The sequence below is a fragment of the Myotis brandtii genome, unplaced genomic scaffold (genome assembly GCF_000412655.1).
Source record: "Myotis brandtii unplaced genomic scaffold, ASM41265v1 scaffold423, whole genome shotgun sequence".
Classification (NCBI taxonomy): Eukaryota; Metazoa; Chordata; class Mammalia; order Chiroptera; family Vespertilionidae; genus Myotis; species Myotis brandtii.
In genome coordinates this window covers 3474971-3492129 of record NW_005366214.1, presented here as the reverse complement: position 1 = coordinate 3492129, position 17159 = coordinate 3474971, and the positions used below count along the sequence as shown (strand labels likewise).

The 17159-nt window shown below is 39.0% G+C and overlaps 1 protein-coding gene across 1 annotated transcript in view; it reads left to right on the top strand.

Moving 5' to 3' along the window:
- SLC38A6 (solute carrier family 38, member 6) overlaps positions 1 to 17159 on the top strand; it is a 68258-nt gene that overhangs the window by 14068 nt on the left and 37031 nt on the right. The window contains exons 4-5 of the mRNA XM_005874048.2: positions 4101 to 4153; positions 7685 to 7724. Coding sequence (XP_005874110.1) covers positions 4101 to 4153; positions 7685 to 7724 — 93 coding nt within the window. The remainder of the gene's footprint in view (positions 1 to 4100; positions 4154 to 7684; positions 7725 to 17159) is intronic.

Below are 17159 nucleotides of genomic sequence, written 5' to 3'. Positions count from 1 at the left end.
TTTGCCACATAGAAGTATGATGCCAGGGACAGAACTGAATGACTAGCCAGACATGCTGAGTTGAAAGATAGAGTTAGGATTTGAACATTGTACTCAGTCTCCACTTTATAGTCTAAGCCCTTTTCACTGTAAATTTGGGAGTGTGCTGCATTTAGAGATATTTTCATAAAACTAGAAAATAAGAGAGAAATTTGAGATTGCTAAAATGTATGCCACTATTGTCAGAAGTTGCAATTACAGCTGTCTTATTGTGCTGTTTTTTTAATTATATTTTCTGCAATAATAAAGGTTGAGTTCTAATTAAAAAATTAAGAATAAACCTTTAATTTACTTAAATTTTGATAGCTGAAATACAAGTTCTTTTGGGATCTTTTAATATGATTTTTGCTTTTGGGAAAGTTATTTGCTTTTTATGTTTATTAAATATATAATCTATACTTGTTTATGCTGTTTAAAAATAAAATAAACCCTAGTTAAACTTTTTGATGAGTATTATCTTTTTTTTAAATGTTTTTATTGCTTTCAGAGAGAGAAAGGGAGAGGGAGAGACAGAGACATCCATAAGAGAGAAACATTGCACGCCTCCTGCTGGGTATCCAGCCTGCAACCAGGGTATGTGCCCTGACCAGGAATTGAACCAAGGACCTCCTGGTGCATGAGTCAATGCTCAACTACTGAGCAACACTGGCCGGGCATAATGAGTATTATCTTGATAACATGCTCACCAACTGAGAAACTGATGCAAAGTAGGTCATCTTAAAAGCAAGTTATTTGAACAAAACAGAAATAGACTCATAGATACAAATTAACAAACTGGTGGTTGCCAGAGGAGTGGAGAATGACAGGGTGGGTGAAACAGGTGAAGGAGAATAAGAGGTAGAAACTTAATTTATAAAGTAAGTCATGGGGATGTAACATACAGCATGAGAAATGTTGACAATGATATTGTAATAACTTTATATGGTGACAGATGGTAACTAGCCATACCGTAGTGATAATTTTGTAATGTACAAAAATAGTGAATCGCTGCATTGTATACCTGAAACTAATATAATAGTGGATGTCAACTCTAATTCAATAAAAATAAATTGCATTAAATGTAAAAATAAAACTAAGTTATTTGATATAACACTGAAAATTCTTCTTGCTTAAAATTCTTGGAAGGAAAGTTTTTCTTAGGAAAGACTATATTTAATTATACTATAAAAGAGGGATGTTGCCCTGGCCAGGTGGTACAATTGGTCAGAGTCTTCTGGTATAGCAAAAGGTTGTAGATTCGATTCCCTGTCAGGGCATGTATGGAAGGCAACAGATCAATGTTTCTTTCTCACATTGATGTCTGTCTCTCTCTCCCCCCCCTCCCTCCCCACTTCCTCTCTTTAAAAAAACAAACAATAAAACATCCTTGGGTGAGGATTTTTAAAAAAGGATGTAAAAAATAAACAATGATGTTTCTTTAATCTCATGCCTTGTAGTGACAGATCAGAGACCTTCTGGACACTTGGGTCACATACACATATTATATAATAAAACTAGAGGCCCGGTGCATGACATTTGTGCACTCGGTGGTGGGGGATGGTCCCCCAGCCCAACCTGCATCCTCTCGCAGTCCGGGGGCCCTTAGGGGATGTCCGACTGATGGCTTAGGCATGCTGGGAGTGGGCCTAAGCCGGCAGTCGGACATCCTTAGCATTGCTGCGGAGTCAGGAGAGGATCCTGCCACCACCACTGCACTCCCCAGCTGTGAGCCCGGCTTCTGGCTGAGTGGTGCTCCCCCTGTGGGAGTGCACTGACCACTAGGGGGCAGCTCCTGCATTGAGCATCTACCCCATGGTGGTCAGTGTGTGTCACAGAGACCTTTCGTTCCGCCATTTGGTTGATTTGCATATTAGCCTTTTATTATATAGTATTACCTTCCCAGTGCCAAATTAGATAGAAGCTAACATTTAGAAAATGTTCTCGTTTTATAAATGAATACCAAAGCTTTGGAATGTTTAATATAAGAAATCGTGCCCCTATACATCATTAACACTCAGTTGTGTTTAGGAATATTAAATTAGTAAAGATTTATAGCTTCAAATAATTACTAACTTTTGTGATGACATTCATGTTAGAATATGTATTTGGAAAAAAAGAATGTCGGCATTTTCCATAGGAGGAAATACTTCCAGTTCTTAGTTTTGTAATTCTGCTTTTTAATTTTATGTTCTAAAATACTGTTGACCTCTGAACAACACGATTTTGATCTGTGTGGGTCCACTTGCTAGTATATGCAGATTTTTTTCAATAACTATGTTGGAAAATTTTTTGGAGATTTTCTTACTACTGTGAAGCAATTGTGTCAAGTAGGCTAGGCTACCATAAAGCAATCATATTGCTGCTGCTTCATTATCAATGCAGGAACTGTTATACCTGTAAATAAATATGAATTTCTTCTTCACATTATCTTTTCATTTTTGATATCTATTGTTAGTAATACATTAACATCTAATGTTTTGTATCATATAAGACAGTATTGATGTAGGTACTGACAAATGATGCATCTTGTAAACAGATGACATGAACTTACAGTATTGATAAATATAGTACTATTAATGTATTTTTCCTTATGATTTTCTTAATAATACTTTTTCTCTAGCTTACTTTATTGTAAGAATACAATATATAATACATATACAGTATATAATACATATACAAAAAATGGGCTTTCTTTACTGGTAAGATTTATGGTCAACAGAAGGCTATAAGCAGTTAAGTTTTTGGGGAGTCAAAAGTTATGCACAGATTTTTGACTGCCTGGGAGTTGGCGCCCTTAACCATGGTGTTGTTCAAGGGCTAACTGTATAGTACTTAAAATCAACCCCTGTAAAATGATTACTGAAGTCTTTCCTTGTTAAAGCATGAAGTTTCCTACTTAAAATCAACTTATATATCCCCAATTCAAAACTAATTTGTCTTTGCCTGTTATGTTTAGTAGGATGTAAATAGCTGTACCATCCAAAAAGTTTGTAAATTCTTTGATCAACTCTGATAATAAAGTTAAAATCTTAAATGTATACTTGGCAAGAAAAGTTAGTATTTTTGTTCTTAATTATTACAACTTACTTTTTTCAGCATTTCACTGTTTTCTCTTAGACCATGTTGTTATAACATGTAAAGGCCATAGATGGTATTTAAAGTCCTTATTTTTACATACCTGGAAGACTTATTTATAAAATAATAGAAGAATTTTATTGTTAATTTAGTGGCAGTTTAAAGAAAACCCATATATAGCTTGAGGGGATATATGAAAACTTGCTTTAAGAAATGATGAGCCATATCTCTGACTCAGTAGGAGATGTGTGTTCCCACCAAGCCTTGGGATTTGGTAGTGTGCTTCTTTTTAGTATAAGAAGTATGAGGTTAAGCACTTGTCCACACTGTAGGATTATACAAATGTTTTTACTTTTCTTATTTTTACCAGTGGTGTCACTAGTTAGAGCATGAAGCTATATGGCTTGAGGAAAAATGTAGTGCTTTTATGAGCCATTGAATTTTCATCTGTGTCCACATTTTTTGAACATATGAAATGAGAATGTATGAAATGAGATGAGAGTAATTTTATGAAAAAAGAAAATGTATGCCTTACTAATTGTGGGATAAGGGTATTTTTTTCTATCATGAACACAGTGTCATTATCCTAGGTAGCTGGAAAAGTAAATGTTTCTGAAAGTATGATACAACTTTCATACTTTAACTTTATTTACATATGCAATTTTCAGAAACTTGCCAACAAAAACTTACATTTGGACAGTGCAGCAGGCAAGTACTGTTTAGTGAGAAATGGGGTTTGTTCTTGAGTAATTATTCCATTTGGATTAATGCAGCCTGGGTGGTGGTTAGACAACCTTGGGGTTTGCTAAGCTCTACTTATTCTAAGAGGACTCTATCCTTGCAGACCATAAGTCTTCAAAAGTGTCCCCAAAAGTGGTTACTTCTACTTTAAATTTAGTGTGACCATCCAATAGCTATAAGGTAATAGTGGAATAACTTTCTTCCCTTTAAGACTTGGCACACAAATAGTTTTGTGTAAAAATGAAAATTACAATTTCTCTTAACAGCTGTGACATCTTATGAAGATCTTGGACTCTTTGCATTTGGATTATGTGGAAAGGTAATTTTTTTCTTCTCCTTGCTATGTCCAAAATCCAGAGAGGCATATTTTCCTTCTCTTTCCAGTTAGAAAAGACAAGTATATACCAGGGAAAGAAATTAGAGAAATAAAAGGAAGTTAAAGTGAAGACAGAATGATGGGAACAGGAAGTGGAAGAGAAGAAATCTCTTTATGCCCTTTCTAAAAATGCATCAATAAATTTAATTCAACACTTAAATCTTTTAGTACTTTTCACCCTAATGAAGGACAGCAATGACTTGGATAATTTTAAAATAGTAGCAGTGGTCTATTTTAAGTTTTCCTTATTAATTTTGATTATATTCTCTGAGTATATCCCCAAAAAGACAGGAGAGTAGAGAAGCATAGGATTAAAATTATACCATAACTAGCCCTAGCCAGTTTGGCTCAGTGGATAGAGTGTCAGCCTGTGGACTGAAGGGTCCTGGGTTTGATTCTGGTCAAGGGCACATGCCTGGGTTGCGGGCTCGATCCACAGTAGGGGGGCGTGTAGGAGGCAACGGTCAATGATTCTCATCATTGATGTTTCTATCTCTCCCTCTCCCTTCCTCTCTGAAATCAATAAAAATATATTTTAAAAAGTTATACCATGACTATTTACAAAATGGCTAATTAGAAGATCATATTATTTAAGAGCTTAACAGTGCTGCAAGATTTTGTAGCTATCTCATTTATAGGTGAGGAAATTAAGGCCCAGAGAAATAGAGGGGCCTATTTCTCCACAGTTACTTAAAGGACTCTAGGCTCTAACTGCCTTTTCCTCCTCAGAATAAAAAAACTAACAGCAATATTTGTTGGGCATTCATTTGTGATAGGCATACTAAACTAATTTAGCAGGTAGGGAAACACTGTCTTCCACAGGTGATCAGGAGGTAAATATTGTTAGTACCATAGTACTTTTTTTTTTAATTTCTCAAGAGCTATCATACTTATAAAACCTATTTTCATATTGGTTTCAAACAGGCCTTTTTCTTTTTATTTGTAAATCTGTTTTTTATGGTTTTGCTTGTTTATTTTGTTTTTAAATCTAAAAGAATACTATATTTTTAGATGGCTGAACTAATTTCTAAGGCAAGTCTGGAAGGAAAAAGATCTATGTAATAGGGAAAACACCTATATTTACATTCAAATTTACTAAAGGGATAAAGTACAAAAGTGCAAAATGGAGAATAGTTACTTAAGGGTAAAGGGTTTTGTTCATACCCCAGTAACAGTTTCTCTTTCCTAAAGGTCAGAATGTTTGGTAGAATCATGATCAGTTTCCTGCATTCAGTTTAACCAAGGAGGAAGAAAATGTTACTTACATAAGAAAACTCTCCAATTAATTGAATATGTTCTATAACACGACTCTAAGTATCATCAGTGTTATTTCCCATTAGTATTTCCTGAATTCCTTGTATAGCAGGAGGGTCTAAATGAGGAGCATGGATTGTTGAATCCTCTTTCCTAGAAATCTAGAATAGCTGCATTATCATTTTAATGTACGCACCTGGTACGTCGTAGGCAGGTACACAGATAGAGGGCACTCCAAATAGGAGTTGCTTGTCTGCCTTTTAAATATTTTCTCTTCATTTTCACAATTGGGTTGAAACTTCCCTATTACCTGCTTTCCAGATATAATATGGATAGTGATATTATATATTGATAGGATAACATTGTTCTGAGAATTAAAGAATATTTTTGAAATGTTTTTTGAAAATTTTAAGGAAGATTTTTGAATTGTCTCTAAATTGATTTATTTACTAACCAAACAAATATGTCTTGAGCAAATACCACATCATGCACTGTGGTAGATAAGAAGATAAATAAGTAGATAGATAGATAGATAGATAGATAGATAGATAGGCTTTCTAGATCTTAAATGCTAAAAAAAGAAAACAACGGAAAAAATAATCACCAATAAGTTAATATTATTACTTTTCACAAGATATTAATAGAAAAAAATCCATTATTATATATGACTGAAAAGAAATCCAGTTATTATGTATGACTGATGAAAGGTAGTGTTAAAAAAAAGTTCAAAATAGTCTTTTCACAAATAACTGAATTTTGAAACTAATTTTTAAATGGGTTGATATGCAAAGTTTTTTATTTTTATTTTCTGGAAAATGTTAGAGAGACGATGACCACATCTTCAAAGACGTGTGTCTAAATTTTCCTCTCATTAGTCCTGCTCTGGAGACTCCAAGGCCTCTAGGCCTCAGTAACTTAGATTGTTCCCAGGATAGGTAAATGCTGTGCCACTGATGGGATTCCTGGAAGGGTGATCTGTTTCCAATCTATGTAGGACTGCATGACCCTAGATAGTTAGTTCCAACACACATTGGGGGTGCAAATCCACCAAGATTTGTTTGAGTGATCGGAAGGCCCAAGTGGAAGGAGAATGTCTTTCTTCTGAGTACATCTGGTTACCAAGAATGGATTAACTGCTGTCTTGAGTTTCCCAGGAGTCTCATCAAAGATCACAAGCTAGCAGCCTGCAGGCTGAACTTAGTCCTCAAGCATATTTTGTTCAGTTCAAATCCTTTTTATTTTTAACTGATTGCTAACTAAGAGTTATGAAATTTTAAAGAATTCAATTTTTGGCTTTCACAAATTGGAAGATCTAGCTGCATTGGATCCACATGCCCATATGCCAGCAACTAACCAGAGCTGAGTAGCAGCTGCCCCATTTTGAGAGGGGAGGAGTTCACCAATTCTATATATTACCGATTCCAGAGAGGAAGGGAGAGAGAGAGACAGACAGAAACATCAATGATGAGAGAATCATTGATCAGCTGCTTCCTGCATACCCCATACTGGGGATCGAGCCTGCAACCCAGGCATGACCGGAATCTAACCCGGGATCCTTCAGTCCACAGGCCGACGCTCCATCCACTGTGTCAAACCAACCAGGGCAGATACTACAGTCTTTATAACCTCCCATTGTCTTACACTCAGCCCACTGCATATTATTGAGTTTGAAATGTTGCTAAATTTTCAGGTTTGAGAATATATGGATTCTAAAGTTTCCTGCTCTAGATTATTATTCCCTGGGACAAGAGATGTGGAAAGCCTTGATGTATGAGGGGTAATATATTTAGAAGACTATATCATTTCCTTTTAGGTAGTACAGCATTGGCAGAGCACACCTCAAGCTGTCTCAGTCTACCTACTAAAGCAGTGTGGTAAAGCAGTAAAAATGGAGAATGAGACCAGATAGATCCAATTTCATTTTTTTGGTACTTTGATAACCACTGATTACTAGCTTTTTAACACTTTTAACTGTTAAAAATGACTGCCAAGAAAACTTTCAAAAGTATTCTTTATAGTAACCATGGAACTATTAAAGAAAGGCTTTTTTATGTAATGATTATTAGTTTTATGTATTACAAATGGCTGGCAAAATTTATTCTTTCCAATTTTTCTGGATTTCTGCATCTGTTTTTTAGTAGTAGTTATTGGATTTTAATAAAATACCATTTTTTATATTACTTCCCCTTTCATCTTCTAAATACATTTGTTCTTTTATAGGTGGTGGTGGCAGGCACCATAATAATCCAGAATATTGGAGGTAAGCAGTGGAAAGTACGTGGTTTATGTATAGATGTGATGGAAATGATTTCCTCTTTTGGTTTCTTGCCGTACCACAGGTCTAGCTGGGAACCTGAACCCCTGTAGTCACAGGTATCCTCAGAAACCTTGCGTGTTGTCCTCATTACTCTTTTTTTGTAGGTTTTTTAAGCAGCCCTCCTGGACAATAACTTCTAAATCAGTTCCAGGTAAACCCTTGATTTCAGTCTTGCTATTAGGCCCACAACACACCTCTCAAACATTTGCGTTCTGTAGTTGTGATAGTGGTGAGATATTATTTAGAACAGCGGTCACCAACCGGTGGTCTGTGGACCACTGGTGGTCCATGAGGTCTGAAAGGTTGGCGACCGCTGCTTTAGAAAACTCTCCAGGTGATTCTGAAATACTTCCCCTCCACTTTTGTCCTACTCACCCCCATTAGTGGGGACTGCTTTAGTGGGAATGGTAGTCTATGAGCTGTGAACATTCAGGTGTAGACAAACAGTATCCTCTTATAGCAGAGAAAAATGACCAAGTGGTTTAAAAAATAGACCTGAGAAAAACATTGTCACATTTATCTGTTATCTTGTTCCCATCAAAAAATCCCAGTATCAAGAACCAAAAATTAGTGTTACTAGAGATAGCTACACATTTAAATACAAAATATGGGAATTATATTTATATATGTTGTAAAGAAGTTACATAGTGCTGAACATGTTTTTAGCATTGACTGGAGTACTAAGTTAATGCTATTAGTTTAAAAGCAGCGATTTTCAACCTGTACGCTGTGTTTAAATTCTTGAATTTAAAAATTCAGGAATTTTTAAAGCATACAATACCTGGCTATTTAGTCAGGGCACTGACCTATTTTCCCTTAAATCAGTGGTTCTCAACCTTCTGGCCCTTTAAATACAGTTCCTCATGTTGTGACCCAACCATAAAATTATTTTTGTTGCTACTTCCTAACTGTAGTGTTGCTACTGTTATGAATCATAATGTAAGTATCTGATATGCAGGATGGTCTTAGGTGACCCCTGTGAAAGGGTCGTTCGACCGCCAAAGAGGTTGCGACCCACAGGTTGAGAACCGCTGCCTTAACTTGTCAAATTTAAAAAAAAATGACAACAGTCAACACAATAGCTGTCCAGTGTGAATGAATCAAAATTATACCTAATTTTTTGTCAGATCAGCAAAAAAAATATTTTTGGTATGCCTCAGAATTTTAGTAATTAGTTTATGTGTGCCATGAGATTAAAAAAAAAAAGGTTGAAAATCGCTGGTTTAAAGGAATATACACAGAGAAGGTTGACATGCACTTTGGGTCTTACACAAGATTGTATGGTCAAAGGAAATTTTAATCTTATATGTAACAGTTCAAAATAATTGAAAGATGACAGTTTTAATAAAGTTCAACTCTGATACTCGAGATCTGAACTATTGCACTTTAAGTATTATTCAACTGAAGTCTATCCTATCCTATCTAATAATAGACAAACATGGTAATTAACTGTACCTCCGACACGCTTCCCATTGGCTAATCAGGGTGATATGCAAATTAACTGCCAACCAAGATGGCGGCCGGCAGCCAAGCAGCTGAAGCGAACAGGAGGCTTGCTTGCTCCAGTGATGGAGGAAGCCAAGGTTCCCCGCCTGCCGCCGCCCAGCTCTGAGCTGCACTCTAAGCAACTATGTTGCAATTATAGAAGCTAAATAATCCCCAGAAACCTGCTTTCAGCCAGCCCGGCCTCAGAGCTGGAGCTGAGCCTCAGAGCTAAGGCCAGCTGTCAGCTCCAGTGACAGCCATAGAAGGTAAATAAATCCCAGAATAAAAAGAAAAAAAGGAGAGGTTGGGAGCTTCAGTCACCCGCCAGCCTGAAAACGGCCCTCAGCCCCTCACCCAGACTGGCCAGGCACCCCAGTGGGGACCCCCACCCTGAAGGGGGTGTGACCAGCTGCAAACAGCCATCCGCCCCTCACCCAGGCTGGCCAGGCACCCAAGCGGGACCCCCCACCCTGATCCGGGACACCCTTCAGGGCAAACCAGCCAGCCCCCACCCGTGCACCAGGCCTCTATCCTATATAGTAAAAGGGTAATATGCAAACTGACCCTAACAGCAGAACGACTGGGAATGACTGGTCACTATGACACACACTGACCACCAGGGGGCAGACGCTCAATGAAGAAGCTGCCCTCTGGTGGTCAGGGCGCTCTCACATGGGAGGAGCTCTGCCCAGCCACAAGCCAGGCTGATGGCTGCCAGTACAGCGGTGGTGGTGGGAGCCTCTCCTGCCTCCTCAGCAGCGTTAAGGATGTCTGACTGTAGTTTATGCCTGCTCCCCGCTGGCAAGTGGACATCCCCTGAGGGCTGCCGGGCTGCCAGAGGGATGTCTGATTGCCATCTTAGGCCCAATCCCCCGGGGAGCAGGCCTAAGCCAGCAGGTGGTCATCCCCTGAGGGGTTCCAGACTGCGAGAGGGCACAGGCCGGGCTGAGGGACCCCCCCTCCCCCCCGAATGCACAAATTTTTGTGCCCCGGGCCTCTAGTCTTTAATGGGTTTCTTGGTCAAGGAAAATATTAACATTCCCTTGGCTACATTTAGTGAGAGTTAAGCAAATTATCCAGGTTATCTTATCCTCCCCCAAACACTTTATTATTCCATTTTATTGATGTGGTAACTAAGAGTTAGAAGAGATAGACCAAAGAAATTATGTACTTACTAGAGACCTGATGCACAGATTCGTGCACCGATGGGGTCTCTCAGCCTGGCCTACGCCCTCTCACAATCCAGGACCCCTTGGGGGATTTCAGACCGCTGGTTTCGACCCGATCCCCGTGGGCCGAGACCGGCAGTCCGACATCCCCTGAGGGATGTAGTAGTGGCAGGAGGCTGGGGAGGAGTCTGAGCCTGGCACCGAGCCGCTCCCACTCATCCCGGCACTGCTGCTCCTGCAGCCACTGCCACTCAGTAGCACTGCTGCAGAGGCGGGAGAGGCTTACGCCCCCACAGCTGCGCTTGCCAGCATGAGCCTGACATCTGGCACCCGTTGGTCAGCTGAGCGTCGCTCCCGCTAGAAGTGCACTGACCACCAGGGGGCAACTCCTGTGTTTAGCGTCTGCCCCCTGGTGGTCAGTGCACGTCATAGTGACTGGTTATTTGGTCATTTGGTTGTTTAGGCTTTTATATAGATAGATAGATATGCATAACCCATAGACATAGTAGTGTGGTGAAGGCCTGGCAGGGGGTGGAGGAATGGGGAGAGGGAGGGGCTGAGTGGAGAGGGTAAAAGGTGGGGATATCTGTAATGTCAAAAATAAAAAATATATTTTAAAAAGAGTTAGGGGTATTGAAGAACTTGCTCATGATCCACATAGCTAAGTTGTAGAGCTAAAGATTTGAATTGAGCTTAAGAGCCCAATATTTCATCTCAGTTCTATATGATCAGGAGTCTTGGTTCTACTTATCCTTTGTAACTAATTTTAAGTCATTCCTTGAGGCACATTATTTTCTCACTCCAAACCTTAGTTTTCCCACCCATTCAAAAGGAGGCTTGGTCCAGTTGAGTTCCAAGAGAATCTTGGAGGGAATGGCTGAGCCTATGAAGACCAGGCATTTGGGTATGTTGGAGGAATTGCCTTTTCCAACCTAATTTTGTATTTGTGGCTTATTTTTGTGACTGTGTGGATCAGACAGTGACTCTCCATTGCCCTACAAATAAAATACTTCACTATGGCTTAAAAAAATATTAACAGTCCAACAATAAATTGTAGTTGCCATTGCTCTGGAAATCCTGAACATTCTTGTTTTTATTCTTTCAATGTTCATGGAAACAAATATTGAATGAGAGGAATGCTTTCTTGGATGTCACACAAAATAATTTCTGTCTAACAAACACTACTTTACTCTTCAGACTAGAATTCAGTAAAATAAGTCCTAAGTCCTTTAGGAATCTATATAATGTCATTGATTTTAAGATCTTCTTTGGAATAATTTATTTTATTTTAGCAAATACTTATTGCTTAACTGTACACTTGATCTCTAATATGAATGTATATTTTGTTATTTTCAGTTCATCATTGTCCTCTCCATGTAATTAGTAAGCACCATCACATTTTTTCTTAGATTAGGTTGAGCTATTTTTTTTATCATTTTATGTAGAATTTTCATTCCAGGAATTTGGATCCAATTTTGTGACCCTGGCACAATGCCTGCTTGCTGTTGTATTCTCTATATCCTTCACCCTAATCCCTGTTCTCTAATCTTGTATGTAACTGTTATTGAACAGGATTCTATTTTAGCCCTTGCTGTTATTAAAGTTATCTCTGTATGTGCTTTTCTCCCCCACTACATTTAAGTTCCTCCAGGGCAAGGATTATGTCTCATTTCTCTTTGTACTCCCAGAACCTAGCACAATACCTGAGGCTTGATGAACCTTTGTTGAACTGATTGGAGCTGTATATGATTTATATGGGCTATTTCCAAGTACTTTTAAGTGCCCGGGTTGCGGGCTTGATCCCCAGTAGGAGGCGTGCAGGAGGCAGCTGATCAATGATTCTCTCTCATCATTGATGTTTCTATCTTTCTCTCTCCCTCTCCCTTCCTCTCTGAAATCATTAATATATATATATATCAAGAAGAGAAAAGGGGCCCAGCTGGTGTTGCTTAGTGGTTGAGTGTCAACCTATGAACCAGGAGGTCGTGGTTCCATTCCCAGTCAGGGCACATGCTTGGGTTGCGGGCTTGATCCCCAGTGTGGGGTATGCACAAGGGCAGCCAATCAATGATTCTCTTTCATCATTGATGTTTCTCTCTCTCTCTCTCTCTCTCTCTCTCTCTCTCTCTCCCTTCCTTTTTGAAATCAGTAAAAAATATGAATTAAAAAAAGAAGAGAAAAGGGGATTGCTAGACTGATTGCTAGTTTTAAATATATGAAAAGCTGAACATGAAAAAATAAAAAGATGCTAGACTAATTCAGTATTGTTCCAGAGAGCAGAGCTGGTTCTGATGGGTCCACAGTGAAGCTAGTTTGGGTGCATTTGAAATACCTTTGTAAGTAAGCTGTGTAATAATGGGAATGACCCACACGCTTTGAAAATGCTCCTTATCCCTGAAAACATTCAAACAGAGCTGGTTGGTCAAATGTCAGAATGTTCTAGGAAGGATTCCTCCATTAGGTGGCAGATAAATAATCAGTTATCCCAACTCTAAGTTTGTTGATTTGCTTGCTTGCTTTGTTTTAGAACCTTTAAAAAAAGGTTAGAAGCAGTCACAGCAACTTTTAATGTCCCCCAAATTCAGAAAAGCAGGTGAGGCTTACTTAGTTTTAAAAGACTGTCTCCATGATTTTCTTTACATTGGTTAAAAGTTTATTTATTGACAGTCACTAAGTAATAATTGAAACACATTGGAGAGCTTTTTGTCTTAGCCAGGTATACACAAATCGTTCCCTAATTTCAATTGAATTGGAAGCTTGTTCTTGTGAGCAGAACACTGGACTTGAAGTTATATACCTTGAGTTCTATCTACTCTAGTCTCTGTCATTGGGTAGCCATGTGTCTTAGAGAAGTCCCTCCCTCAGTCTCTTTGCCTCAGTTTTCTCTTTGTTAAATTGCTGGGGGTAGGATGGGAGGCAGGGAGCTTAAGGTAACTTCTTACCTCAAAATTCGATTTCTACTTTGGTAGTTTGGGAGACATATTAATTCTTTCAGAACATTAAAATATTTGTATTACAGGAAAGTTCAGTGGGAGGGTTATGCTTGGTTTAAAAGATGATTTGGTGCCCTAGCCAGTTTGGCTCAGTGGATAGAGCATCAGCCTGGGGACTGAAGCGCCCGGGTTTGATTCCGGTCAAGGGCACATGCCCGTGTTTCGTTTATTTGAGCCAAACTGTCGACATATGCCGGGAAGCAGAACCTCAATGAATTGAGATAATTCTCTGGAGAATGGTGGGTTACATCTGTATTTATACATTGCAGTCAAAGGAAAGGGACATAGGTGGGTTACATGAAATCCATTGGTGATAGACTAGAGAGGCAGGAGAAAGCAAAGCAGGGAAACTCCTAGGATTGGATAAAAAGTAAAATGATAGACACATACTTAGGTGGGTGCAGGAACAATTAACATAACAATGAAGGAATTTGTGGTATCTGTCCTGGCACCCACCCAGGAACATTAGATTGTGCCCCAAGGGGTCAGAAAAAAGGAACTTATAATTTACCCAGACATTTCAAGGGTATGTTATTATAGATGCAAAAAGACAGATAGGCTCAGTTAAGGTAAAGGTTGACCTTGTCAATGAAGATACCGGCCTAGGATGTAACTACCCACCATAACTGCTTTTAGTTAAAGTTTAATTTCAGACCATCCTTTGTGGTTACTTTAGGTCTCTGATTTTGCAAGACCACCACGCAGGCCTTCCTTGAGCTTGTCAGGTTAGTATGTGGCCCCTTTCATCCACAATATTGTAAATTCAAAGCTCTCTTGCACTTTATCTAACAGTTTTTACAAATACTGTCACCTACATTAATTGTGAGGCACTTAAAACAATTCTCTAAGTTAGGCAGCTATTATCAGTCCCATTTTACAGAATTAAAAACTGTGTCCCAGAAAAGTTGTCATTTAGCTAGTAAATTATAGAAGAGGTACCAAAAACATGGAAAGCACTGAATGAAAAAGCAGATATTTGTTCATTTGCATAAATCATTTTTCAAGACAAGGGAAGTAGCAGAAACTGAACATATGTGTTACACTAAGCACAGAATCCCCCTAATGTTCAATTCTAAATTTGCTGCAATATATTATAGAATTAGAGCGACAGACTTAAGTACTCAGAAACTCAGTAAAGATACCAACTGGAAATTAGCAATAAACGATCTGCTGTTTTAATATTACCATCACATATTCTGTGTAGGTTCTGAAATATTAAATTAAGAATAATAATATTCTTTAAGAAGATATGCAGAACAGGAAAAAAATGTTCTCTTTTGTGTGGTAAAATTTCCACTTGGTTCATGTTTTATTAATGAAAATTAGCTAACTATGCACTCATGTATTTCTAAAAATGTTATTCTATAAAGATTTGGCAGTGGAATGCTGCATATAGTAAGTGACTATTTACCATAGATGAAAAGATAGCACTTACATTTTCTTTAATAATTCTTGGATAATTAGCTATCGAAAGGGGTTATATATTTTTCAGAACCATTCCAACATGTAATTCAAATGTCTCTGCTATTAAATGCACCCTCACAAATAAGCCCATATGGCTTTTTTAAATATTTATTTAAAGTTCAAAATTTACATGTAAATTTATTTTTAACAATTTCTTGTCAAGTTTGGTTACATGCAAGTCTAGGCAGATGTACAATTTCTCAGAGACTGCTGCAACAAAAGAAATTTATTTTTAAACTGGAACACAATTAACTGAGAAATTCATCAAGAATGACTGTGCAGCACAGCCGGTGTGGCTCAGTGGTTGAGCATTGACCTCTGAACCAGGAGGTCATGGTTCAATTCCCAGTCAGGCACATGCCTGGGTTGCTAGCTCAATCCCCAGAAGGTGTGCAGAGGGCAGCCAATCAATGATTCTCTTTCATCATTGATGTTTCTCTCTCTCTCTCTCTCTCTCTCTCTCTCTCCCTTCCTTTTTGAAATCAGTAAAAAATATGAATTAAAAAAAGAAGAGAAAAGGGGATTGCTAGACTGATTGCTAGTTTTAAATATATGAAAAGCTGAACATGAAAAAATAAAAAGATGCTAGACTAATTCAGTATTGTTCCAGAGAGCAGAGCTGGTTCTGATGGGTCCACAGTGAAGCTAGTTTGGGTGCATTTGAAATACCTTTGTAAGTAAGCTGTGTAATAATGGGAATGACCCACACGCTTTGAAAATGCTCCTTATCCCTGAAAACATTCAAACAGAGCTGGTTGGTCAAATGTCAGAATGTTCTAGGAAGGATTCCTCCATTAGGTGGCAGTTAAATAATCAGTTCTCCCAACTCTAAGTTTGTTGATTTGCTTGCTTGCTTTGTTTTAGAACCTTTAAAAAAAGGTTAGAAGCAGTCACAGCAACTTTCAATGTCCCCCAAATTCAGAAAAGCAGGTGAGGCTTACTTAGTTTTAAAAGACTGTCTCCATGATTTTCTTTACATTGGTTAAAAGTTTATTTATTGACAGTCACTAAGTAATAATTGAAACACATTGGAGAGCTTTTTGTCTTAGCCAGGTATACACAAATCATTCCCTAATTTCAATTGAATTGGAAGCTTGTTCTTGTGAGCAGAACACTGGACTTGAAGTTATATACCTTGAGTTCTATCTACTCTAGTCTCTGTCATTGGGTAGCCATGTGTCTTAGAGAAGTCCCTCCCTCAGTCTCTTTGCCTCAGTTTTCTCTTTGTTAAATTGCTGGGGGTAGGATGGGAGGCAGGGAGCTTAAGGTAACTTCTTACCTCAAAATTCGATTTCTACTTTGATAGTTTGGGAGACATATTAATTCTTTCAGAACATTAAAATATTTGTATTACAGGAAAGTTCAGTGGGAGGGTTATGCTTGGTTTAAAAGATGATTTGGTGCCCTAGCCAGTTTGGCTCAGTGGATAGAGCATCAGCCTGGGGACTGAAGCGCCCGGGTTTGATTCCGGTCAAGGGCACATGCCCGTGTTTCGGGCTTGATCCCCAGTAGGAGGCCTGCAGGAGGCAGCTGATCAATGATTCTTTCTCATCATTGATATTTCTATCTTTCTCTATCCCTCTCCCTTCCTCTCTGAAATCAATTATTTATATATATATAATTTGGGAAGGAGACTACCAAGATGGCGGTATAGGTAAACACCTGAATTTGCTGCCATCACAACCACATTAAAACTACAACTAAAAGACAAAACGAATATCATCCAGAACCACAGGAAGGCTGGCTGAGTGGAAATTCTACAACTAGAAGGAAAGAGAAAAGCGCATTGAGTCCGGTAGGAGGTGCAGAGGTGTGGAAGTGCGGAGGTACGGAGGTGCGCCCGAAAGGGCTGGCAGCTGGGTACGCTGTTGTCTTTTTCAACTTGGAGGGAGATACAAGCTCCTGACTGCTCTGAACTCCAGTTCCGGGCGAGAATTTGGGGACCCACACTCATACGGAGAGAAACTGGACTGTCTGGCATCGGGCCAAAACGTGAGGGCGGCTTTCTCGCAGAGGTGCTTGCAGCGTTCACTGTTCCTGCACGGGGCCTCGGGACACAGACCCCGGGACCACTCTGAGGCAGAGCAGTCTGGCAGCCATTGTGGTTTGCTCTGCCCTGGTGATTCCCTGACACCCTGCCCCACCCTATTTATAACCCCAGCCAAGCTGTGCCCAGAGGCTTGTGCATATGAATGGCCTGGCCTTTCTCTGTCTAAAAACCTGGGCAGACTCAGTGAGCGCCAAAGCCCCACTGAAGAAAGTCCTGC